Source organism: Oncorhynchus mykiss, chromosome 23 (genome assembly GCF_013265735.2).
Source record: "Oncorhynchus mykiss isolate Arlee chromosome 23, USDA_OmykA_1.1, whole genome shotgun sequence".
NCBI classification, from domain to species: Eukaryota; Metazoa; Chordata; class Actinopteri; order Salmoniformes; family Salmonidae; genus Oncorhynchus; species Oncorhynchus mykiss.
Window position 1 is genome coordinate 31,249,775 of NC_048587.1, and position 21,166 is coordinate 31,270,940.

Consider the following 21,166-nt stretch of genomic DNA (forward strand, 5'->3'; position numbering starts at 1 on the left):
TTCAGTAGGAGCAAACAGTGTTGTCCGAGATTACCGGGGAGGAGAGAGAGAGAAATGGGTACCCGGGGTTGTGAAAAGGGTACTTGGTCCTGTAACCTACTTAGTGCAGACTGAGGGAAAATTGTGTAAGAAGCATGTGGATCAAATGATGATGCAACACAATGAAAGAGAAGACCTGAATGTGTCAGAGTGGAACATTTCTGATTGGGACTTGGGAACTATGACCGTGACAGGCACGCATACAGAGACACAGATTATGCCAGGCCCTGAGCCTGAGGGCCTAGAGCATCATGAGAGGCCAAAAAATGGTCAGAAGGCCTCCGGACCAATTGGATCTGTAAACAGGTTGTATATGAGTTGATAAGTGGAAAAACTGTTTTGGAAAACCCATGCTATTCATCAAGGATGTTTTCAGAGGAAGTGAGAATATCCGGGGAGTGTGATGTATTGAGAACTGTATTATGTGTTAATGAGTTGAGAAGTAAAATGGTTGCAAATAGCCAATGGGCTTTGTATGTAGGGGTTGAGTTATTTGAATTAACAAATGATAATGGGGTTTCCGTTCTTGCATTGAAGTGATTGGATTACGAGATACAAGGGCAGTAAAAGTTCTGGAGAGTATTGGAGAGTTGGGCTGAAGACACTGTAGAGAGTACTGTAGACGACTGTAATGTGTGAAGGAGAACATTAAATAAATCTGTTCCGTTTGTTATAAGTACGCTTTGGAGTCTTCAGTAAAAGAACCCAGCATCTTAGGATGCAACATATACCTTTAAAAACAAGTATGGGTATAGATCAGAAAACCAGTCAGTATCTGGTGTGACCACCATTTGCCTCATGCAGCACGACTCATCTCCTTCACATAGAGTTGATCAGCCTGTTGATTGGCCTGTGGAATGTTGTCCCACTCCTCTTCAATGGCTGTGGGAAGTTGCTGGATATTGGCGGGAACTGGAACATGCTGTTGTACACGTCGATCCAGAACATCCCAAAAATGCTCAGCGGGTGACATGTCTGGAGAGTATGAAGGTCATGGAAGAACTGGGATTTTCAGGTTCCAGGAATTGTGTACAGATCCTTGCAACATGGGGCCGTGCATTATCATGCTGAAACACGAGGTGATGGCGGCAGATGAATGGTACGACAATGGGCCTCAGGATCTCGTCACGGTATCTCTGTGCATTCAAATTGCCATTGATAAAATGCAATTGTGTTCGTTGTCCGTAGCTTATGCCTGCCCATACCATAACCCCACCATGGGGCACTTTGTTCACAACGTTAACATCAGCAAACCACTCAACCCACCATGTGCCATGGAATCAATACATCCAAAATCTCTTCAACACTGTATTTAGAAGTCAGACATTCGCTGACAAATTGTATTCGTATTTGGAACCATTCAAGCAGCAGGCACACAGTTCGGACACAACACAAGACATGCAATCAGAGGTCTCTTCACAGTCCCCAGGTCCAGAACAGAGGCTGGGAAACACACAGTATTAAAGAGCCATGACTACATGGAACTCTCTGCTACCCTAGGTAACTCAAACTAGCAATAAAAACAGATACAAAAAATTGATAAAAGAACACCTTACGGCACAACGAGTACTGTGAAGAGACAGCCATTTTTCTATATCTTGTATTGTAATTATGTATTTATTGTATTATATAGGTGGGTGGCCTTGCACGAATCCTAGGCTTGTGCGAACCGGAACGGCTCATAGGGCAGGAGCCATTTCCTCTTTCGTGAGGCAGCAGGAGATTATATAGTTTTATATATTTTTGTTTTGTTTCCTGTTTGGACCCCAGGAAAGGCAGTGGCTAATTGGGGATCCCAATAAATACTGCTACTAAACAGAAATGGCACAGAACAGAATAAATCATCTATATAGTCATTCAGTCGATCTGTGCCACTTGAGAGCTGCAGTGGCCTAAACAATTAATACTTGACAGACAAAGGGCAAATTGCACTGATAAGTGTGAAGTAGATCATGACAATTCAGAAATATATAATGAATATGGACACGCACACATCCTCAGACAATATACCAAAGACCCATTACCAGAAACGAACTCCAATTAAAAAGCACTCGTAAAAAAATCATTGCAACTGGAGGCATTATGTGTGAGACATTGATCTGATAAACCAAGATTGGTCTTGGCTGATGTCTTTTGATTTTCCCATGATGTCAAGCAAAGAGGCACTGAGTTTGAAGGTAGGCCTTGAAATACATCCACAGGTACACCTCCAAATGACTCAAATGATGTTAATTAGCCTATCAGAAACTTCTAAAGTCATGACATAATTTTCTGGAATTTTCCAAGCTGTTTAAAAGGCAGTCAACTTATTGTATGTAAACTTCTGACCCACTGAAATTGTGATAGTGAGTTATAAGTGAAATAATCTGTCTATAAACAATTGTTGGAAAAATGACTTGCGTCATGCACAAAATAGATGTCCTTACCGACTTGCCAAAACTATAGTTCGTTAACAAGATATTTGTGGAGTGGTTGAAAAACGAGTTTTAATCAAATAAAATGTATTTATATAGCCCTTCGTACATCAGCTGATATCTCAAAGTGCTGTACAGAAACCCAGCCTAAAACCCCAAACAGCAAGCAATGCAGGTGTAGAAGCACGGTGGCTAGGAAAAACTCCCTAGAAAGGCCAAAACCTAGGAAGAAACCTAGAGAGGAACCAGGCTATGTGGGGTGGCCAGTCCTCTTCTGGCTGTGCCGGTTTTAATGACTCCAATGTAAGTGTATGTATAATTACGACTTCAACTGTACATACACAACCGGTCATTCCAGGGTCTTTATTATTTTTATTTTTTTACAATTTTCTACATTATAGAATAATAGTGAAGACATCAAAACTATGAAATAACACAAATGGAATCATTTAGTAACCAAGAAAGTATTAAACAAATCAAAATATATTTTATATGAGATTCTTCAAAGTAGCCACCCTTTGCCTTGATGACAGCTTTGCACACGCTTGGCATTCTCTCAACCAGCTTCATGGAGGTAGTCACCTGGAATGCATTTCAATTAAAAGAAGGTATGCCTTGTAAAAAGTTAATTTGTGGAATTTCTTTCCTTCTGAATCAGTTGTGTTGTGACAAGGTAGGGGTGGTAAACAGAAGATAGCCCTATTTGGTAAAAGACCAAGTCCATATTATGGTAAGAACAGCTCAAATAAGCAGAGAAATTACAGTCCATTATTACTTTTAGACGTGAAGATCAGTCAATCAGGAAAATGTCAAGAACTTTTAAAGTTTCTTCAAGTGCAGTCGCAAAAACCACCAAGCGCTATGATGAAACTGGCTCTCACGAGGACCACTAAAGGAAAGGAAGACCCAGAGTTACTTCTAATGAACGTATCCTCTTCAGCAGTGTTACCAGCCTCAGAAATTGCAGCCCAAAAAATGCTTCACATTGTTCAAGTAACAGGCATCTCAACATCAACTGTTCAGAGGACACTGCGTGAATCAGGCCTCCATGGTCGAATTGCTGCAAAGAAACCACTACTAAAGGACAGCAATAAGAAGAGACTTGATGGGCCAAGAAACACGAGCAATGGACATTAGACCGGTGGAAATCTGTCCTTTGGTCTGATGAGTCCACATTTGAGATTTTTGGTTCTAACCGCCGTGTCTTTGTGAGACGCAGAGTAGGTGACGGCTGATCTCTGCATGTGTGGTTCCCACCGTGAAGCATGGAAGAGGTGGTGAGATGGTGTGGGGGTGCTTTGCTGGTGACACTGTCACGTGATTTATTTAGACTTGAAGGCACACTTAACCAGCATGGCTACCATAGCATTCTGCGGCAATACGCCATCCCATATGGTTTGCGCTTAGTGGGACTATCATTTGATAATGACCCAACACACCTCCAGGCTGTGTAAGGGCTATTTGACCAAGAAGGAGAGTGATGGAGTTCTGCATCAGATGACCTGGCATCCACAATCACTTGACCTCAACCCAATTGAGATGGTTTGGGATGAGTTGGACCGCAGAGTGAAGGAAAAGCAGCCAACAAAGGCTCAGCATATGTGGGAACTCCTTCAAGGTGAAGCTGGTTGAAAGAATGCCAAGAGTGTGCAAAGCTGTCATCGGGGCAAAGGGTGGGTACTTCGAAGAATCTAAGATCTATTTTTATTTGTTTAACACTTTTTTGGTAACTACATGATTCAATATGTGTTATTTCATAGTTTTGACGTTGTCACTATTATTCTACAATGTCGAAAATATAAAAAATAAAGAAAAACCCTTGAATGAGTAGGTGTGTCCAAACGTTTGACTGGTACTGTATGTATGCATGTATTTTTTGTTGTTGTTGTAGTAGTATTTTACCCTCTTTCTCCCCAATTTTGATATTGCCTCATTGCTGCAACTCCCCAACGTGTTCAGGAGGCAAAGGTCGAGTCCTGCGTCCTTTGAAACATGACCCGCCAAACCGCGCTTTTTAACACCCGCCTGCTTAACCCGGAAGTCAGCCACACCAATGTGTCGGAGGAAACATTGTTCATCTGACAGAGGTCAGCCTGCAGGCGCCCGGTCTGCCACAACGAGTCGCTAGAGTGCGGTGAGCCAAGTAAAGCCCCACCCCAGCCTAACCCTCCCCTAATCCGGACAACACTGGGCCAATTGTGATACAGCATGAGATCGAACCTGGGTCTGTAGTGACGTTCTAGCACTGCAGATTTTTAAATTAAACACTCATCTCACACTTACATTTTCTTTATGGGCCTCTTCACTATTCAACATTCACTCAACATCTCAATCAAAAGTTTTAACTTCTTGCAAGTCACAATTTTTCTTCATGGAAAATTAAAATTTCTTTAGTTATGGTCTTACGCTCTGATTTTATTTAACCAATTGCCAATAAATTAAAATGTCCAAATTAGTTTAACACACTTTGTATGAATTACTGTTAACATGAATTAAAACAAAAAGAGAAATACAAATCAGATTTGTTTTAAATTAAACGGCATACTTTCATTCCACACTTACATTTTCTTTATGGTCCTCTTCACTATTCAACATTCGCTCTCAACAACACTCACAGGTATCCCAGGTGTCTTTTTTACTCAATGTCTTAAAGCTTCGGTCAGGATATTATGTTGGAACATTTACGTAGGCCTACCTCATTTCTTATACCCAAACTCCGATCCAGACAGGCCTATATGCCTAGGATAATTAATGTCCCACGCTGAGTCGCCAAACCCATTGGAGAGTCTTTCAATAGACATTGACCTATAAAGTTAAAGTGACAAATAATAGGGCAAGTATAGTACATTTGCATTTAATTTATTGCAGACTATACTGAAACGGAAAATGACAGTTTTTGTTTTCCATTAAAGGTGAAAATACATACAGACCACTCCTTCACAATGAGGTTGGCATTAAGAAACATTAGTGTAACAAAGTGATGCCTTTAATGCAGCAGTTATGGGGCAAAACATAAGAGTCTAATTTCCCCATTATGTATTGACCCTGCATTAGGTCACCGTTTTCTACCTACAAATATTACTCCAGGTAGGAACGGCTGAGCTGACCATCTTGTGATGACCATTTACCAAGGGAATAATAGTTAATGTAATCAAACATTCAAATCCTATGAGCACGAAAGTCAATTAATGGTTTAAAGCACACAAAAGCCATAGAGCTCCTCCACGATTCCCAATCAGAAGAAAAATGTTAACTGGCATATCATATACAGAACACATGCCTACAGTTAATTTCAAAGTCATTTGCTTTTTGAAGAATAGTACAAAAAAAATATAGAAAATCCACCAAAGGTCAGAATGTATGTCCTGGTCCCATCAAAATAAATACCATAATATATTCTCTCTCTGAATATCCCACTTCTATACCTTTTGTTCTAAACATCAGGGTCTGTACTGGCTGTACTGTGATGGAAGAGGGTTGATTCCAAATCGCTGTGGCGCTGCGCCTAAGGCAGTTCTGAAACCTTGTTGTGATGAAGGCATCCCTACACCCATTCCCAGGTTCATACCCATCCCCAGCTCACTCCCCGGCCGGGCTAGGTTTTGGTTGAGCATGTTGGTGTAGGGGGAGGCACCGTAGTTGAGGCCCATGCTGTAGGGCCTCTGGTGCTGGGTGCTGGGAAGCACCATGGGCTGGACATGCCTCCCTGGGGTGTTGAAGGAGAACTCTGGCGGTGGACTGCTGAGTTTGGATGGGGTGGAGGTGAGCCGATCCATGTCCTCAGAGGATTTGGGGGGAGGGGGGACAAAGCTAGACAGGCCCCCGTGGTCAGAGGGGCTGAGTGTGCCGGCTGGGAGCACTCCGGCCATGAGGGAAGGCCGGATCCAGTCATCCTTGAAAATCTGAACCGTCAGCGTGGACACAAGGGGGAAGAGGCGGTTGGTCACATGGGCCAGCACCATCTGCTCGTTGGCATCCCGGCGTATTCGGACATGGACAGAGCCAGCCTGCACACAAAGCCGGTGGAGGAGACAAGGAGTTAAAGAGTCAGTCTGCGTGTTTACTCCACATTCTCTCTCTCTCCCTTTCTCTCCCTCTAGCTCTACTACGGCATACAATCTGGAGAGAACAGTGTGGCAACAACCCAGAACTGTGTGACAACAACTGAGCACAGCAGCAACACCACTGTATAAACTTAGTCTACACAGGAATTTACAAGTGCAGCCAAGAAGCTGGTCTATTTATCTATATGACAGCAGTGATGCTGTAATTGCGTAATGACATTATACTGCTATTATGCAGAGTGCAAATAAGTGTTATTTTATTGAATGAGATTTAACGTAGCAGCAGAACAGACAGAATCTGTATTTAAGTAATTCTACGTGAAGCAACATTGTTAGAGCCACAGTCTGAATAATTCACATCTCAGGCGTTTCAATGAAACCAGAATGACTCAATTTCTGTCTTTATGCCATATTCCCTGTATTGGAGTACGACGTGACTACTGTCATCTTTTTGTGTGACTACTCTGTCTTCACAATGGGAATCAAAGAACATGGCCTTGCTTCTCCTAGAGGCAGAGCAAACAGAGCGTGACGCATTACGCTAGGAGTCTGCTGGGTATAATGAGGAGACAGCAGGGACAAAACGATGATGACGTACCAGAGAGCCAAAGCCCACCGTCCAAAAGTGTTCGTTACGGACCTCCAGGACCCCATCCAGAGTGGAGACCTGATGGAAGACAAGTACTGTTTTACACACATACATACAGTCTAGAGGTTTGCTCCTGCCCGCTCCCGCTGGCTTTCTGTCTGACTCCCACCCACTCCAACTGGTCCCGAACCCAACCACCGTCCCGCAATGTTATTTTAGGCATATGTGACGCGGCTTACTTGCCAGCCATGGTCCCAGCAATTCTGCATCCTATAGGCAGTATCAAAATGTGCAAAAATACCTACGATTCTTACGTCACATGGCCCATTATATTAGGCTAACGGTAGGTATTACTGGGCTATATCAACCAACAGGCTAGATGGAGTTTGAAGAGAGCAGTGTGAACACTTGCACTTTCTCTTGAGCTACATTTTATAGCCTACCTTTAAGGAGCAGGACAATTTTCAGATGGGACATATGGCTGATCAGTACTTATTTCAAGGCAATGTAGTAAACTATCGTATAAATCCGATTTCCTTGGAAATGATAACTGCCCCATCATTCTCCACACATGCATAGGCTATAGCCTTCTCTATTTAATTGAGACCACATGCCCACCTGATCTTGCACATATGGATACTGAACCTGAAGCAGCAAAAATTATGAGGGCGGACACTTGCATTTTTTCTTGAGCTATGTTTTGCATATAGGATGTAGCCTACCTTTAGGAGCAGGACAATTTGCAGGCAGAGACAAATAAATGGGTAATTCATATTTATGGAAAAGGCGCAATGCTCACTCACGATGGTAGCCTATGCATGCATTGCGCCTTTTCAATTATACATTTTTTTGATTGCACCTGGACTCACATTGGTTGAGGGCCCTACACTTCTTTCCATTACCAATATTACTTTACAGACACTGTAGTAAACTATAGCCTAATCATATTGAAATTAATTTCCTTTGGAACGATAACTGCAACGTGTAGAACCCGATATTAAAATCGGCCGATATAGTTTTTTTTAATGCTATATCGGTTTAATTTCCCTGGAGTAAAACAACTGGAAGATATAGCGGCAGATGTTTTGTCACACAAAAAAACAAATCGGAATCAGTATTGGACCCCAAAAACTATATCAGTCGGGCTTTAGCCACGTGATTCTCTGCCCATGCATAGGCAGCCTACTCTACTTCACTGAAACCACACATACTGTTGGTGCACATGATCTTGCACACCCAACTAGGAGAGGAAGGCTACTGAACTTGAAGCAGCGAAATTCTGAGGGTGTGTGAAAAACACGACAAAGAGGTGCTTTTAATACAATAGGAAGGCAAACAAAGCAGAAAGATGTTTGCTTCCAAATAACCTGCGGGATCTGACCGCATCATGAAAAATGCAGACCGCGCCACAATCGCTGTAGGTGTCTAACAGAGTCTCTGCCATGAGGTGACCAGTCCCAGTCAATGCCCATGGTCTGAAAAAACTATAAACTGGCTCTAGTTATAATATTGCTAGAGTGGCACAATAGGATCCCAAGGGGCACAATATATTTTAAAACATGTTAGGGATTCATTGCAAGCTGTTTCACACTGTGAAATACACTTCAATAATATATACATATAAAGCACAGAAACAAAAATTGGCTTCAATACACATGGTACACGCAACACATTTCAACTGCCTTATTTAGCGAGTGCAACGTGCTTGAAAAATAGGAAAGAGGTCAAAAGAGGACAACCCTCAGCAAACGCATCACTGATTGCCATTAGGAGCAAAGATGAGAGGTTCCCATTCGCTTCCAGCACTTTGCCCTCCACAACCATGGCGCCAAACAACTCCAGAGTTGTTGGACCATCAAAATCATTATTTAAATGTTTTCTGTGAATGGTTTGATGACTGTGTAAATATCCCGTATTATGTAAATAATTTACATGTATTCCACTTCATATGCCTCGTTATTAACATTGTACTTCATGTCTAACTTTAGCTCCATTTGGACATTACATTACACTTTGTTGTGCTGATGACGTGGATGTCAATTAAGGCAGCCCTAAAAGCGGAAGACACCTTTCAGTTGAATGCATTCAGTTGTACAACTGACTTTATTGTTAGGATTATCTCCGCTCCACAATTCACTAGGGTTGTCCTCATTGCTTTTGTCTAGATGGAGTACAACTATGACCGGAAGTCACTTTTTGTAGCAGGTTAGAAGAGCATTTTAGCTAACCCCTTTCCTAATTCACCTAACTTGCTACGTTAATTCTTCAGACCCGTTGCCTAAGTTCTACTAACCAGCTACAAAAAAGTAACTTCCGTAGCTGTATACCACCTAGTTAAAACCGTCCTTAATTGACCTCCCATCCTATTTCAATAGTTAATTAAACAAAATCATCACCCCCACTTGAGTGCTCTTACCTCTCTGAGCAGTTTGTCAAGCTGACCGATGACATGGGAGGGAGTGGTCTAAAGAGGACAGAACACAGCCAGGTGTGAGTCACCAGAGTGTCTCTGTTCAAAACACAGTGCTCCAGAAAATCCACAGAAAAACTATTTTAGTATTTCTTTCATTAGTCCACTGTTGATGCAGTCCCAAAATGTCTCCTGCATCATCATGATGATGTGGCCTTTGCTTCTTAAAAGTCCAAAACTTGACTGCTGACGTGCAAAAACATCCCAGAACATGCTCTCTTGAACGTATTTTTTAACAGTCAGTTGAGAACAAATTCTTATGTACGACAGCTCTGGGATTCGATCCAGCAACCTTTCGGTTACTGGCCCAGCGCTCTAACCACTAGGCTACCTGCCGCCCCAACAGTGCTTCTTCCTTTAAAAGTTTTGAGCTTATACCACGACCGTTTGTGGTAGATGGTGGTAAATTGTGTCATTCTGGCAACAATGGCTGACACTTAAATGACGTGCTGCAACATTTATAGGAAGAACCACTGTAAACCAAACATAATCCGGACAGAACATAACTCAGGCTTTCCAAGAGTTTACAGTGTTGAGTTGAGTTACAGTAAAGTTGTGCGATCCACAACTTTGACTGTGGACATGTTTGAATAGCCTACCTGAAGGAGCACCTTCCCGCTGTACACACTCATAGGATACATGGTGCCAAAGATCATGAGGCCGATGGCCACCGCCGAAACTGTGTCCACAGCATTGTAATTACTAGAGAGAGAGAATCATCAGGTACTTCATAATAGATACTATTAGTACGTTATAAAGTTAGGAGCATATAGCTGTCAGGATAGAGCTGGGAGACATGGACAAAAATCCATATCACGATAAACTGACTGAATTATCATGATAACGATACGTTTATAACATCCATGTACACCATAACGGTATTCACAATCACCAACTCAGTCTTGTGGTTAGTGTCCACCTTGAGATTGGAAGGCTGTGAGTTCGATCCCCGGCCAAGTCATAAGACTGTAAAAATGGCACCTGAAGAGTCACTGCTTGGCACTCAGCATTTTTTACATTTATTTTTTAGTTAAATAAAGGCAAGACAATTAAGAACAAATTATTTTTTACAATGACGGCCTACCAGGGAACATGCATGTTCAGGGGCACAACGACAGATTTTTACCTTGTCAGCTCGGGATTCGATCCAGCAACCTTTCGGTTACTGGCCCAACACTCTAACCACTAGGCTACCTGCCGCCCAGTCCTTAATACCTGCCGCATTAAGGAGATAGATTGAGGGTAAGGCCGTGCGATAGACTAGCTTTTGGCTCCTGCCCTATGAGCAGCTAGTGCAAGGCTATTTCCATATAAGCAGACTTATTTCATTTCAAAGTTCACATTTCTCTAGTATAGGCAACTTATCATTATGAGCAATATCATTAAATGCCCACGATAAGTGGTCGGTGTCGATAATTTTCGGTTTATCGTCCCCTCTCTATGTCAAGAGTTATCATGGAGGTTGATAAGTAACAAGAGGGATGTCAAACACACATCATGTCGATAATGGGGGCTTTGTGGGAACAGAATTCAGAGTACATATTATTCCTCAACAATATTGATTTATAAACTTCCCCGAATCCACTAACTAATTCCATTACACCATGTCAGAGGGGAGGACTTACTTGATCTCAATGAGCATGTAGGTGATGCAGAGTGAGAGAGCTCCGGCCACGTTGATTAAGACAAAGGGATTCATACGAGGCAGAAGGACACTGCTGAGACCAGGGATAATCCCACACAGGCTGAAAACATACAAACACAAAAATAAAATGACTATACTGAGCCATTCAACCCTGTGGTGATGCTCCAAACGTGTCTAAACTTGTTAGAGTTACTGTGACAACACACATTACCAAATTGACAACACACATTACCAAAGGGCAACCAAAGAAATCACACAAACAATCCAAGACAGGGACTCACAGAAAGCACCTGTAATATACACATCTTCTTAAAAGTTAAAATATTAATAATGCTGAGACTAAGTGATTGTAATAACAATCTACTAGACACAAATATAAATGCAAAACATTTCAACGATTTTACTGAGTTACAGTTCATATAAGGAAATCAGTCAATTGAAACAAATTCATTAGGCCCTAATCTATGGATTTCACATGACTGGGCAGGGGTACAGCCATGGGTAGGCCTAGGAGGGCATAGCCCCCTTGGGGAGCCCACCCACTGGGTAGCCAGGCACAGCCAATGAGAATTAGTTTTTCCCCACAAAAGGCTTTATTACAGCCAGTTTCATCAGATGTTCAAGGTGGCTGGTGTGCTCACTGTGCTGCCAGACTCCAGAGGTGCAGTCAAATTTAAATATGCTCAAATCATTGGTCACATACACATGGTTGGCAGATGTTATTGCGAGTGTAGCGAAATGCTTGTACTAAACCATTGCTAAATCCTTGTTTGTAACATTACGATGCCGTCACCATCGACGATGGCTGTCAAACATGGTTGATACTCCGAGTCGGTATTCATGTCATATGAAAGAATTCCCCTCGACCACGACCACAAATTTTGGAAAACAAACGTTCTTCATCGACTTTTGGTTATAAGGAAATAACAAAACATGCTGAAAAGCTGCTGTGTTGTTCAATGTGTGTTCAGAAACTATTCACATCTCTTGACTTTTTCCACATTTTGTTGTGTTACAAAGTGGGATTAAAATGAATGCCATTTTTCATCAACAATCTACACAAAATACTCTATTGTAAAAGTGGAAGAATTTTTTTTTTACTGATGTTAGAATTTATGAAATATGAAACACTAATACACAATATACATACACAAAAGTATGTGGACACACCGTCAAATTAGTGGATTCGGTTATTTCAACCAAACCCGTTTCTGACAGGGGTATAAAATCGTGCACACCGCCATGCAATCTCCATAGACAAACATTGACAGTAGAATGGCCTTACTGAAGAGCTCAGTGACTTTCAACGTGGTACCGTCATAGGATGCCAACTTCACAACAAGTCAGTTCGGCAAATTTCTGCCCTGCAAGAGCTACCCCGGTCATCTGTAAGTGCTGTTATTGTGAATTGAAAACAGCTAGGAGCAACAATGGATCAGCTGCGAAGTGGTAGGCCACACAAGCTCACAGAACGGGACTGCCGAGCACATAAAAAACGTCTGTCCTCGGTTGCAACACTCACTACCAAGTTCCAAACTACCTCTGGAAGCAACATTGGCAAAATAACTGTTCGTCGGGAGCTTCATGAAATAGGTTTCCATGGCCGAACAGCCACACACAAGTCTAAGATCACCATGCACAATGCCAAGCGTCGGCTGTGGTGTAAAGTGGTGTAAAGCTCGCCGCCATTGGACTCTGGAGCAGTGGAAACGAGTTCTCTGGAGTGGTGAATCACGCTTCACCATCTGGCAATCCAATGAACAAATCTGGGATGGCGGATGCCAGGAGCACGCTACCTGCCCCAATGCATAGTGCCAACTGTAAAGTTTGGTGGACGAGGAATAATGGTCTGGGGCTGTTTTTCATGGTTCGGGCTAGGCCCCTTAGTTCCAGTGAAGGGAAATCTTAGTTTCAGCAGGACAATGCGCCTGTGCACAAAGCAAGGTCCATACAGAAATGGTTTGTTGAGATCGGTGTGGAAGAACTTGACTGGCCTGCACAGAGCCCTGACCTGAACCCCATCGAACACCTTTGGGATGAATTGAAACGCAGACTGCGAGCCAGGCCTAATCGGCCAACATCAGTGTCCGACCTCACTAATGCTCGTGGCTGAATGGAAGCAAGTCTCCGCACCAATGTTTCAACATCTAGTGGAAAGCCTTCCCTGAAGAGTTGAGGCTGTTATAGCAGCAAAAGGGGACCAACTCCATATAAATGCCCATGATTTTGGAATGAGATGTTCGTTGAGCAGGTGTCCACATACTTTGACCATGTAGTGTATATTCTTGGGCACCAACACTTCTATGTATTATTTTACAGACAGATGGATGTATGCATTCATCCCGTGTTCTCTCTACGTGGTGTGTTTTTAGATCAGATTATATTTTTGGGATGTGCTTCGTCCTGTTCATAAATGACCAATGTCTGATCTAATTCAAATGGCTAGCGGTTCATTATGCCGTTGTGATACAATTAATGTACAATTAAGCATTCATGTGTGTCGCTTTTCAGCATGTGACTAAAATAAATACATTGCTCTCATTTCACAAAAAGAAAAACGAGATCCCTATAGTGAGTGGAACCCCCTCAGGATCTTACAGTTGTGTGGTGATGAGGCAGTGTGCATGCTTTACAGATCAGGTATTTGTGTTTAATCAGAGATGTTAATGCAGTGCATTAGGAAGGGGTAACCCATCAGAGTAAACGTGATGATATGATATGAAGGGATGTGCTGTCAACACTGGGGATCACAGTGTCTGAGACCACACATCATACTCATCAGCATCAGTAGGGGGAGTAGAGGGCAATGAGTTCACTCACATTTAGCCAGTGTGAAATCATGACATTTAGCCCTGTTTTTTTTATCTGCAGTGATGTTTTCCTATCTTGGCATAATATTATTTGAAATAGGTCATGATTAGATAAATACTGAGAAGATGAATTCTATATAGTGTTTTTAAACTGCATCCCTGTCCAATGTCAACCTCTTATTAAACATGCATGGATACTAGTCCACTGATGTCCAACAAGGACACAATAAAAAAAAGAGGCATTATCTTTAAAAAAGAAAAGAAAACCCATTAACCTAAAGAAGCTCAACCTCCGGTCACTTAATTTGAAGCCAACATTGGGGCGGGGGGGGGGGGTAGCAGGATTTACAATCCCAATAATCTCCTAAATCTCCCCTCTGCATTGATATAATTTGAGTACTAGGGACAGGGTCGTGTGATTCCACGACCGTCTGTCTGCACAGTCTGTGCATCCGGCGCTGCCTAGAGAGAGAGAGAGCGAGAGAGAACACTGTGTGGATAGAGGGAGCTTTGTTCCAGAGTGACAGTTTGCATAATCCCACCCACTGGAGACAGAAATTGTGGGATTACGGTGAGACATACAAACACTTGATATGATGTCGGTCGGCTATAAATACAGGCTAAACGCTGTTGCCCAAATAATAGTACACAGTGGACTAGCTCCGAGGGTTATATAATGTCTACCCACCAAACATCAGGGAGGGTGGTGAGGCCCAGAGACACGGATGACACGATTAAAGCAGATAATGAAACAATGAGTCAAAGTAGTCCGGGACATCCTGTCCACTGTGCCTTCTACTCAGAACAATCAGAACTTTACTCTGTCATACAGCGCCTTCAGAAAGTATCCACACCCGTTGACTTTTCCCACATTTTGTTGTTTAACACAGCCTGAATTTAAAAGTGATTAAATTCAGATTTTGTGTCACTGGCATACACAACGTACCCCATAATGTCAAAGTGGAATTATGTTTTTACACATTTTTACAAATGAAAAAAAAAAGTTTTATTAATGATAGTATCAATACGTAATCAACTCCTTTGTTATGTCAAGCCTAAATACGTTCAGGAGTAAAAATGTGCTTTAAATCACATAGGTTTCATGGACTCACTGTATGCAATAAGTGTTTAACAGGATTTTTTAATGACTACTTCATCTCTGTTCAATTATCTTTAAGGTCCCTCAGTCAAGGAGTGAACTTCAAAAACGGACTCAAGAACAAGGACCAGAGACATTTTCCAATGCCTCGCAAAGAAGGGCACCTATTGGTAGATGGGTAAAAATAAAAAAGCAGACATTGAATGTCCCTTTGAGAATGGTGAAGTTAATTACACTTTGGATGGTGTACAGTGCATTCGGAAAGTATTCAGACACCTTGACTTTTCCACATTTTGTTTCATTACAGCCTTATTCTAAAACTGATTAAATAGCCCCCCCCCCCTCGCATTAATCTACACACAATACCCCATAATGACAAAGCAAAAACATGTTTTTAGAAATGTTTGCAAATTTATAAAACAAACAAACAAAAACAGAAATAGTTTATTTACATAAGTATTCAGACCCTTTGCTATGAGACTCAAAATTGAGCTCAGGTGCATCCTGGCTCCAGTGATCATCCTTGAGATGTTTCTACAACTTGATTGGATTCTACCTGTGGTAAATTCAATTGGACATGATTTGGAAAAGCACACACCTGTCCATCCCACAGTTGACAGTGCCAATGACAATGTCAAAGAAAAAAAAAACAATCCATGAGGTGAAATTATTGTCCGTAGAGCTCAGAGACAGGATTTTGTCAAGGCAAAGATCTGGGGAAAGGTACCAAAATATGTGTGCAGCATTGAAGGTGCCCAAAAACACAGAACCCTCCATCATTCTTAAATGGAAGACGTTTGGAACAACCAAGCCTCTCCCTAGATCTGGCCGCCTAGCCAAACTGAGCAATCGGGGGAGAAGGGCCTTGGTCAGGGAGATGACCAAGAACCCAATGGTCACTCTGACAGAGCTCCGGTGTTCCTCTGTGGAGATGTGAGAACCTTCCAGAAGGACAACCATCTCTGCAGCACTCCACCAATCAGGCCTTTATAGTACAGTGGCCAGACAAAAACCACTCCTCAGTAAAAGGCACATGACAGCCCTCTTGCCAAAAGACACCTAAAGGACTCATACTACAGTGCCTTGCGAAAGTATTCGGCCCCCTTGAACTTTGCGACCTTTTGCCACATTTCAGGCTTCAAACATAAAGATATAAAACTGTATTTTTTTGTGAAGAATCAACAACAAGTGGGACACAATCATGAAGTGGAACGACATTTATTGGATATTTCAAACTTTTTTAACAAATCAAAAACTGAAAAATTGGGCGTGCAAAATTATTCAGCCCCTTTACTTTCAGTGCAGCAAACTCTCTCCAGAAGTTCAGTGAGGATCTCTGAATGATCCAATGTTGACCTAAATGACTAATGATGATAAATACAATCCACCTGTGTGTAATCAAGTCTCCGTATAAATGCACCTGCACTGTGATAGTCTCAGAGGTCCGTTAAAAGCGCAGAGAGCATCACGAAGAACAAGGAACACACCAGGCAGGTCCGAGATACTGTTGTGAAGAAGTTTAAAGCCGGATTTGGATACAAAAAGATTTCCCAAGCTTTAAACATCCCAAGGAGCACTGTGCAAGCGATAATATTGAAATGGAAGGAGTATCAGACCACTGCAAATCTACCAAGACCTGGCCGTCCCTCTAAACTTTCAGCTCATACAAGGAGAAGACTGATCAGAGATGCAGCCAAGAGGCCCATGATCACTCTGGATGAACTGCAGAGATCTACAGCTGAGGTGGGAGACTCTGTCCATAGGACAACAATCAGTCGTATATTGCACAAATCTGGCCTTTATGGAAGAGTGGCAAGAAGAAAGACATTTCTTAAAGATATCCATAAAAAGTGTCGTTTAAAGTTTGCCACAAGCCACCTGGGAGACACACCAAACATGTGGAAGAAGGTGCTCTGGTCCGATGAAACCAAAATTGAACTTTTTGGCAACAATGCAAAACGTTATGTTTGGCGTAAAAGCAACACAGCTGAACACACCATTCCCACTGTCAAACATGGTGGTGGCAGCATCATGGTTTGGGCCTGCTTTTCTTCAGCAGGGACAGGGAAGATGGTTAAAATTGATGGGAAGATGGATGGAGCCAAATACAGGACCGTTCTGGAAGAAAACCTGATGGAGTCTGCAAAAGACCTGAGACTGGGACGGAGATTTGTCTTCCAACAAGACAATGATCCAAAACATAAAGCAAAATCTACAATGGAATGGTTCAAAAATAAACATATCCAGGTGTTAGAATGGCCAAGTCAAAGTCCAGACCTGAATCCAATCGAGAATCTGTGGAAAGAACTGAAAACTGCTGTTCACAAATGTTCTCCATCCAACCTCACTGAGCTCGAGCTGTTTTGCAAGGAGGAATGGGAAAAAATGTCAGTCTCTCGATGTGCAAAACTGATAGAGACATACCCCAAGCGACTTACAGCTGTAATCGCAGCAAAAGGTGGCGCTACAAAGTATTAACTTAAGGGGGCTGAATAATTTTGCACGCCCAATTTTTCAGTTTTTGATTTGTTAAAACAGTTTGAAATATCCAATAAATGTCATTCCACTTCATGATTGTGTCCCACTTGTTGTTGATTCTTCACAAAAAAATACAGTTTTATATCTTTATGTTTGAAGCCTGAAATGTGGCAAAAGGTCGCAAAGTTCAAGGGGGCCGAATACTTTCGCAAGGCACTGTATGAGAAATGAGATTATCTGGTCTGATGAAACCAAGATTAAACTCTTTGGTCTGAACGCCAAGCGTCACGTCTGGAAGACACCTGGCACCATACCTATGGTGAAGCATGGTGGAGGGAGCATCATGGTGTCGACATGTTTTTCAGTGGCAGGGACTGGGAGACTAGTCAGGATTGAGGGAAAGATGAACGGAGCAAAGTACAGAGATCCTTGATGAAAACCTGCTCCAGACCACTCAGGACCTCAGACTGGGGCGAAGGTTCACCTTCCAACAGAATAACGACCCTAAGCACACAGACAAGACAACATAGGAGTGGCTTCGGGACAAGTCTCGGAATGTCCTTAGGTGGCTTGACCAGAGCCTTAACTTGAACCTGATCGAACATCTCTGGAGAGCCCTGAAAATAACTTTTCAGCGACACTCCCGATCCAACCTGACAGAGCTTGAGAGGTTCTGCAGAGAAGAATGGGAGAAACTCCTCAAATCCTTCCTAACTCACTTGTTGGAGAGGAAGGAAAACCGCTCAGAGATTTCACCATGAAGCCAATGGTGACTTTAAAACAGTTACAGAGTTCAATGGCTGTGAGAGGAGAAAACTGAGGATGGATCAACAACATTGTAGTTCCACAATTCTAACCTAAATGACAGTGTGCAAAGAAAGAAGCCTGTACAGAATAAAAATATTCAATGCATCCTGTTTGCAATAGTATGCTAAAGTAAAACTGCAAAACATTTGGAAAATAAATGTACTTTCATGTCCTGAATACAAAGTGTTATGTTTAGGGAAAATCTAACAACATATCACTTAGTACCACTCTTCATATTTTAAAGCTTGGTGGTGGCTGCATCATGTTTTGGGTATACTTGTCATCTGCAAAAACTAGGGATTTTTTTTAGGATAAAAATAAACAGAATAGAGCTATAAGCACAGGCAAAATCCTAGAGGAAAACCTGGTTCCGTCTGCTTTCCAACAGACAGTGGGATAGAAATTCACCTTTCAGCAGGACAATAACCTAAAACACAAGGCCAAATAGATACTGGAGTTTCTTTCCAATGAATGTTCATAAGTGGCCTAATTACAGTTTTGACTTCAAATCGGCTTGAAAATCTATGGCAAGACCTGAAAATGGCTGTCTAGATGCTAACAACAACCACCTTGACAGAGCTTTAAGAATTTTAAAAAGAATGTACAAATAATGTACAATACAGGTGTGCAAAGCTCTTACAGACTTACCCAGAAAGACTCACAGCTGTAATTGCTGCCAAAGGTGATTCTAACATGTATTGATTCAGGGGTGTGGATAGTTATGTAAATTATATATTTCTGTAATTTAATTTTCAATAAATTTGTTAAAATGTATATTAGGTGCTTTTGCCCTAGGTAACCTGGAGAGTGGGTGGGATTGTACGTGCCTTTTACTATTCAGGATGGAATGCGACAGAAAGCCACTTCAATAATATTTGGGGTTTTAGAATAGATGAGAATCCATCTTATTTAGGTCTAGTTTTGTTTCATAGAGTGCTACTGGTATATTATTTCAGATCAGGGTGTTATAGCTATGAGGGAACGCCTGCATAATGGAAAGCAAAATATAGCTGGACCTGCAATGAGTTAGAGGCTTGTTTTAACATGACCCTCAGCAGCTCATTCACATAACCCATTAGGAGGTAAGGGAGGGTTCTTTTTCAATGAGTCCTCCAACTCCAAACATGACTCGGCCTTTTGTCATATTCCACTTCCTGAGTGGCATAATCCAGACCGGGGCACCAGCAGAGAAAGTAGAGGTGCAAAGTGATCTCAACACTCTGGACTGAAACAAAACCCACTAACATCCATTATTCAGACAAAACAAATGAGGCGATTCATCATTCTGGAAGCTACTATATGAGGGAAGAGGGGTGGAGTTTCATTGTCAAGCCTCTCCCCAGCCCTGCACAGGGTCTCCAGGGGTGAGGGCCAGGAAGTGGCTGACCTGAGAGTATCCATCAGGTCTTAACCCCAGGGCAAGGGCACACAGCACTATACGGAGAAGGTTGAAAAGGAAGATAAGAGTTTCACATCTGACCTCTACAGGCAGGTTTCGCCAGAGGGGGTCATTGTCATCTATTGGAAATGACATGAGACCGGCCCTTGCTGTCCAGATACCTTACAATAATTCCAAGAAGCTCAATCGATTAAGCCAATATGTTTCCCTGAAAAAGCCACTCCCTAACATCTTGCTGAAAAAAATACTACACCCCATGTCATATTTGACATACATTTTGAAATGTTTTAGTCATTTAGCAGATGCTCTTATCCAGAGCGACTTACAGAGTACATTCATCTTAAGACAGCTAAGTGGGACGGACACCCATATATCACATTCATAGTAAGCACATTTTGCCTCAATAAAGTAGCTATCAGCAAAGTCAGCGCTAGTAAAGGGGGGGAGACAAGTGCGAGTGTTAGTTCATGGAAGGGGGTGCAAGACGGATGCTGTGGGATTATTTTTTTTTAACTATTTGAAGAAGTAGGGTTTTAGATGTTTTCAGAAGATGGGCAGGAACCCTGCTCTCCTAGCTTCAGGGGGAAGCTGGTCCCACCATTGGGATGCCAGGACAGAGAAGAGCTTGGACTGGGCTGTGGGTCTGCCCTCTCGTAGGGTTGGGAGAGCCAAGAGACCAAAGGTGGCGGAATTGAGTGCTTGGGTTGGGGTGTAGGGTTTGAGTATAGCCTGAAGGTAGGAAGGGGTAGTCCCTCTTGCTGTTCCGTAGGAAAGTTGTAGTGGATGCGAGCTTGTAGTGGATGCAGGCTTGTAGTGGATGCGAGCTTCGACTGGAAGGCAGTGGAGTGTGTGGAGAAGTGGGGTGACATGAGAGAGCTTAAACATCAGGCAGGCTGCAGCGTTCTGGATAAGTTGCAGGGGTTTGGTGGCACAAGCGGAGAGCCCAGCCAACAGCGATATGCAGTAGTCCAGACAGGAGATAACAAGTGCCTGGATTTGGACCTGCACCGCTTACTGTGTGAGGTAGGATCGTAATCTACGAATGTTGTAGAGCATGAACCTGCAGGAGTGAGTCACTGCTTTGATGTTTGCAGAGAACAACAGTGTTGTCCAAGGTTCTTTGTACTATGGGAGGGGGACACCGTGGAGTTGTCAACCGTGATGGAGAGGTCTTGAAGCGGGCAGGCATTCTACGGGAGGAAGTGCAGCTCCGTGTTGTTGTGCTCGAGGTGGTGGGCCGACATCCAAGCGGAGAAATATGCCAGGCACGCAGAGATGCGTGTCGCCACCTGGGTGTCAGAACGGGGAAGGAGAAGAGTAGTTGAGTGTCATCCAAATAGAAATGATAGCAG

At 42.6% G+C, this 21,166-nt stretch overlaps 1 protein-coding gene across 6 annotated transcripts in view; it reads right to left on the minus strand.

Annotated features, from left to right (window-relative positions):
* Positions 1–5,296: 5,296 nt before the first annotated feature.
* The window catches only part of LOC110502576 (zinc transporter 6), an 82,831-nt gene continuing 66,961 nt past the window's right edge, over positions 5,297–21,166 (minus strand). For all 6 annotated transcript variants that reach the window (XM_021580718.2, XM_021580716.2, XM_021580719.2 and 3 more), the window contains 5 exons: positions 11,202–11,321; positions 10,176–10,278; positions 9,523–9,570; positions 7,116–7,184; positions 5,297–6,460 (listed from right to left, as the gene is read on the minus strand). In XM_021580718.2, coding sequence (XP_021436393.1) covers positions 5,894–6,460; positions 7,116–7,184; positions 9,523–9,570; positions 10,176–10,278; positions 11,202–11,321 — 907 coding nt within the window. In that variant the 3' untranslated portion in view covers positions 5,297–5,893. The remainder of the gene's footprint in view (positions 6,461–7,115; positions 7,185–9,522; positions 9,571–10,175; positions 10,279–11,201; positions 11,322–21,166) is intronic.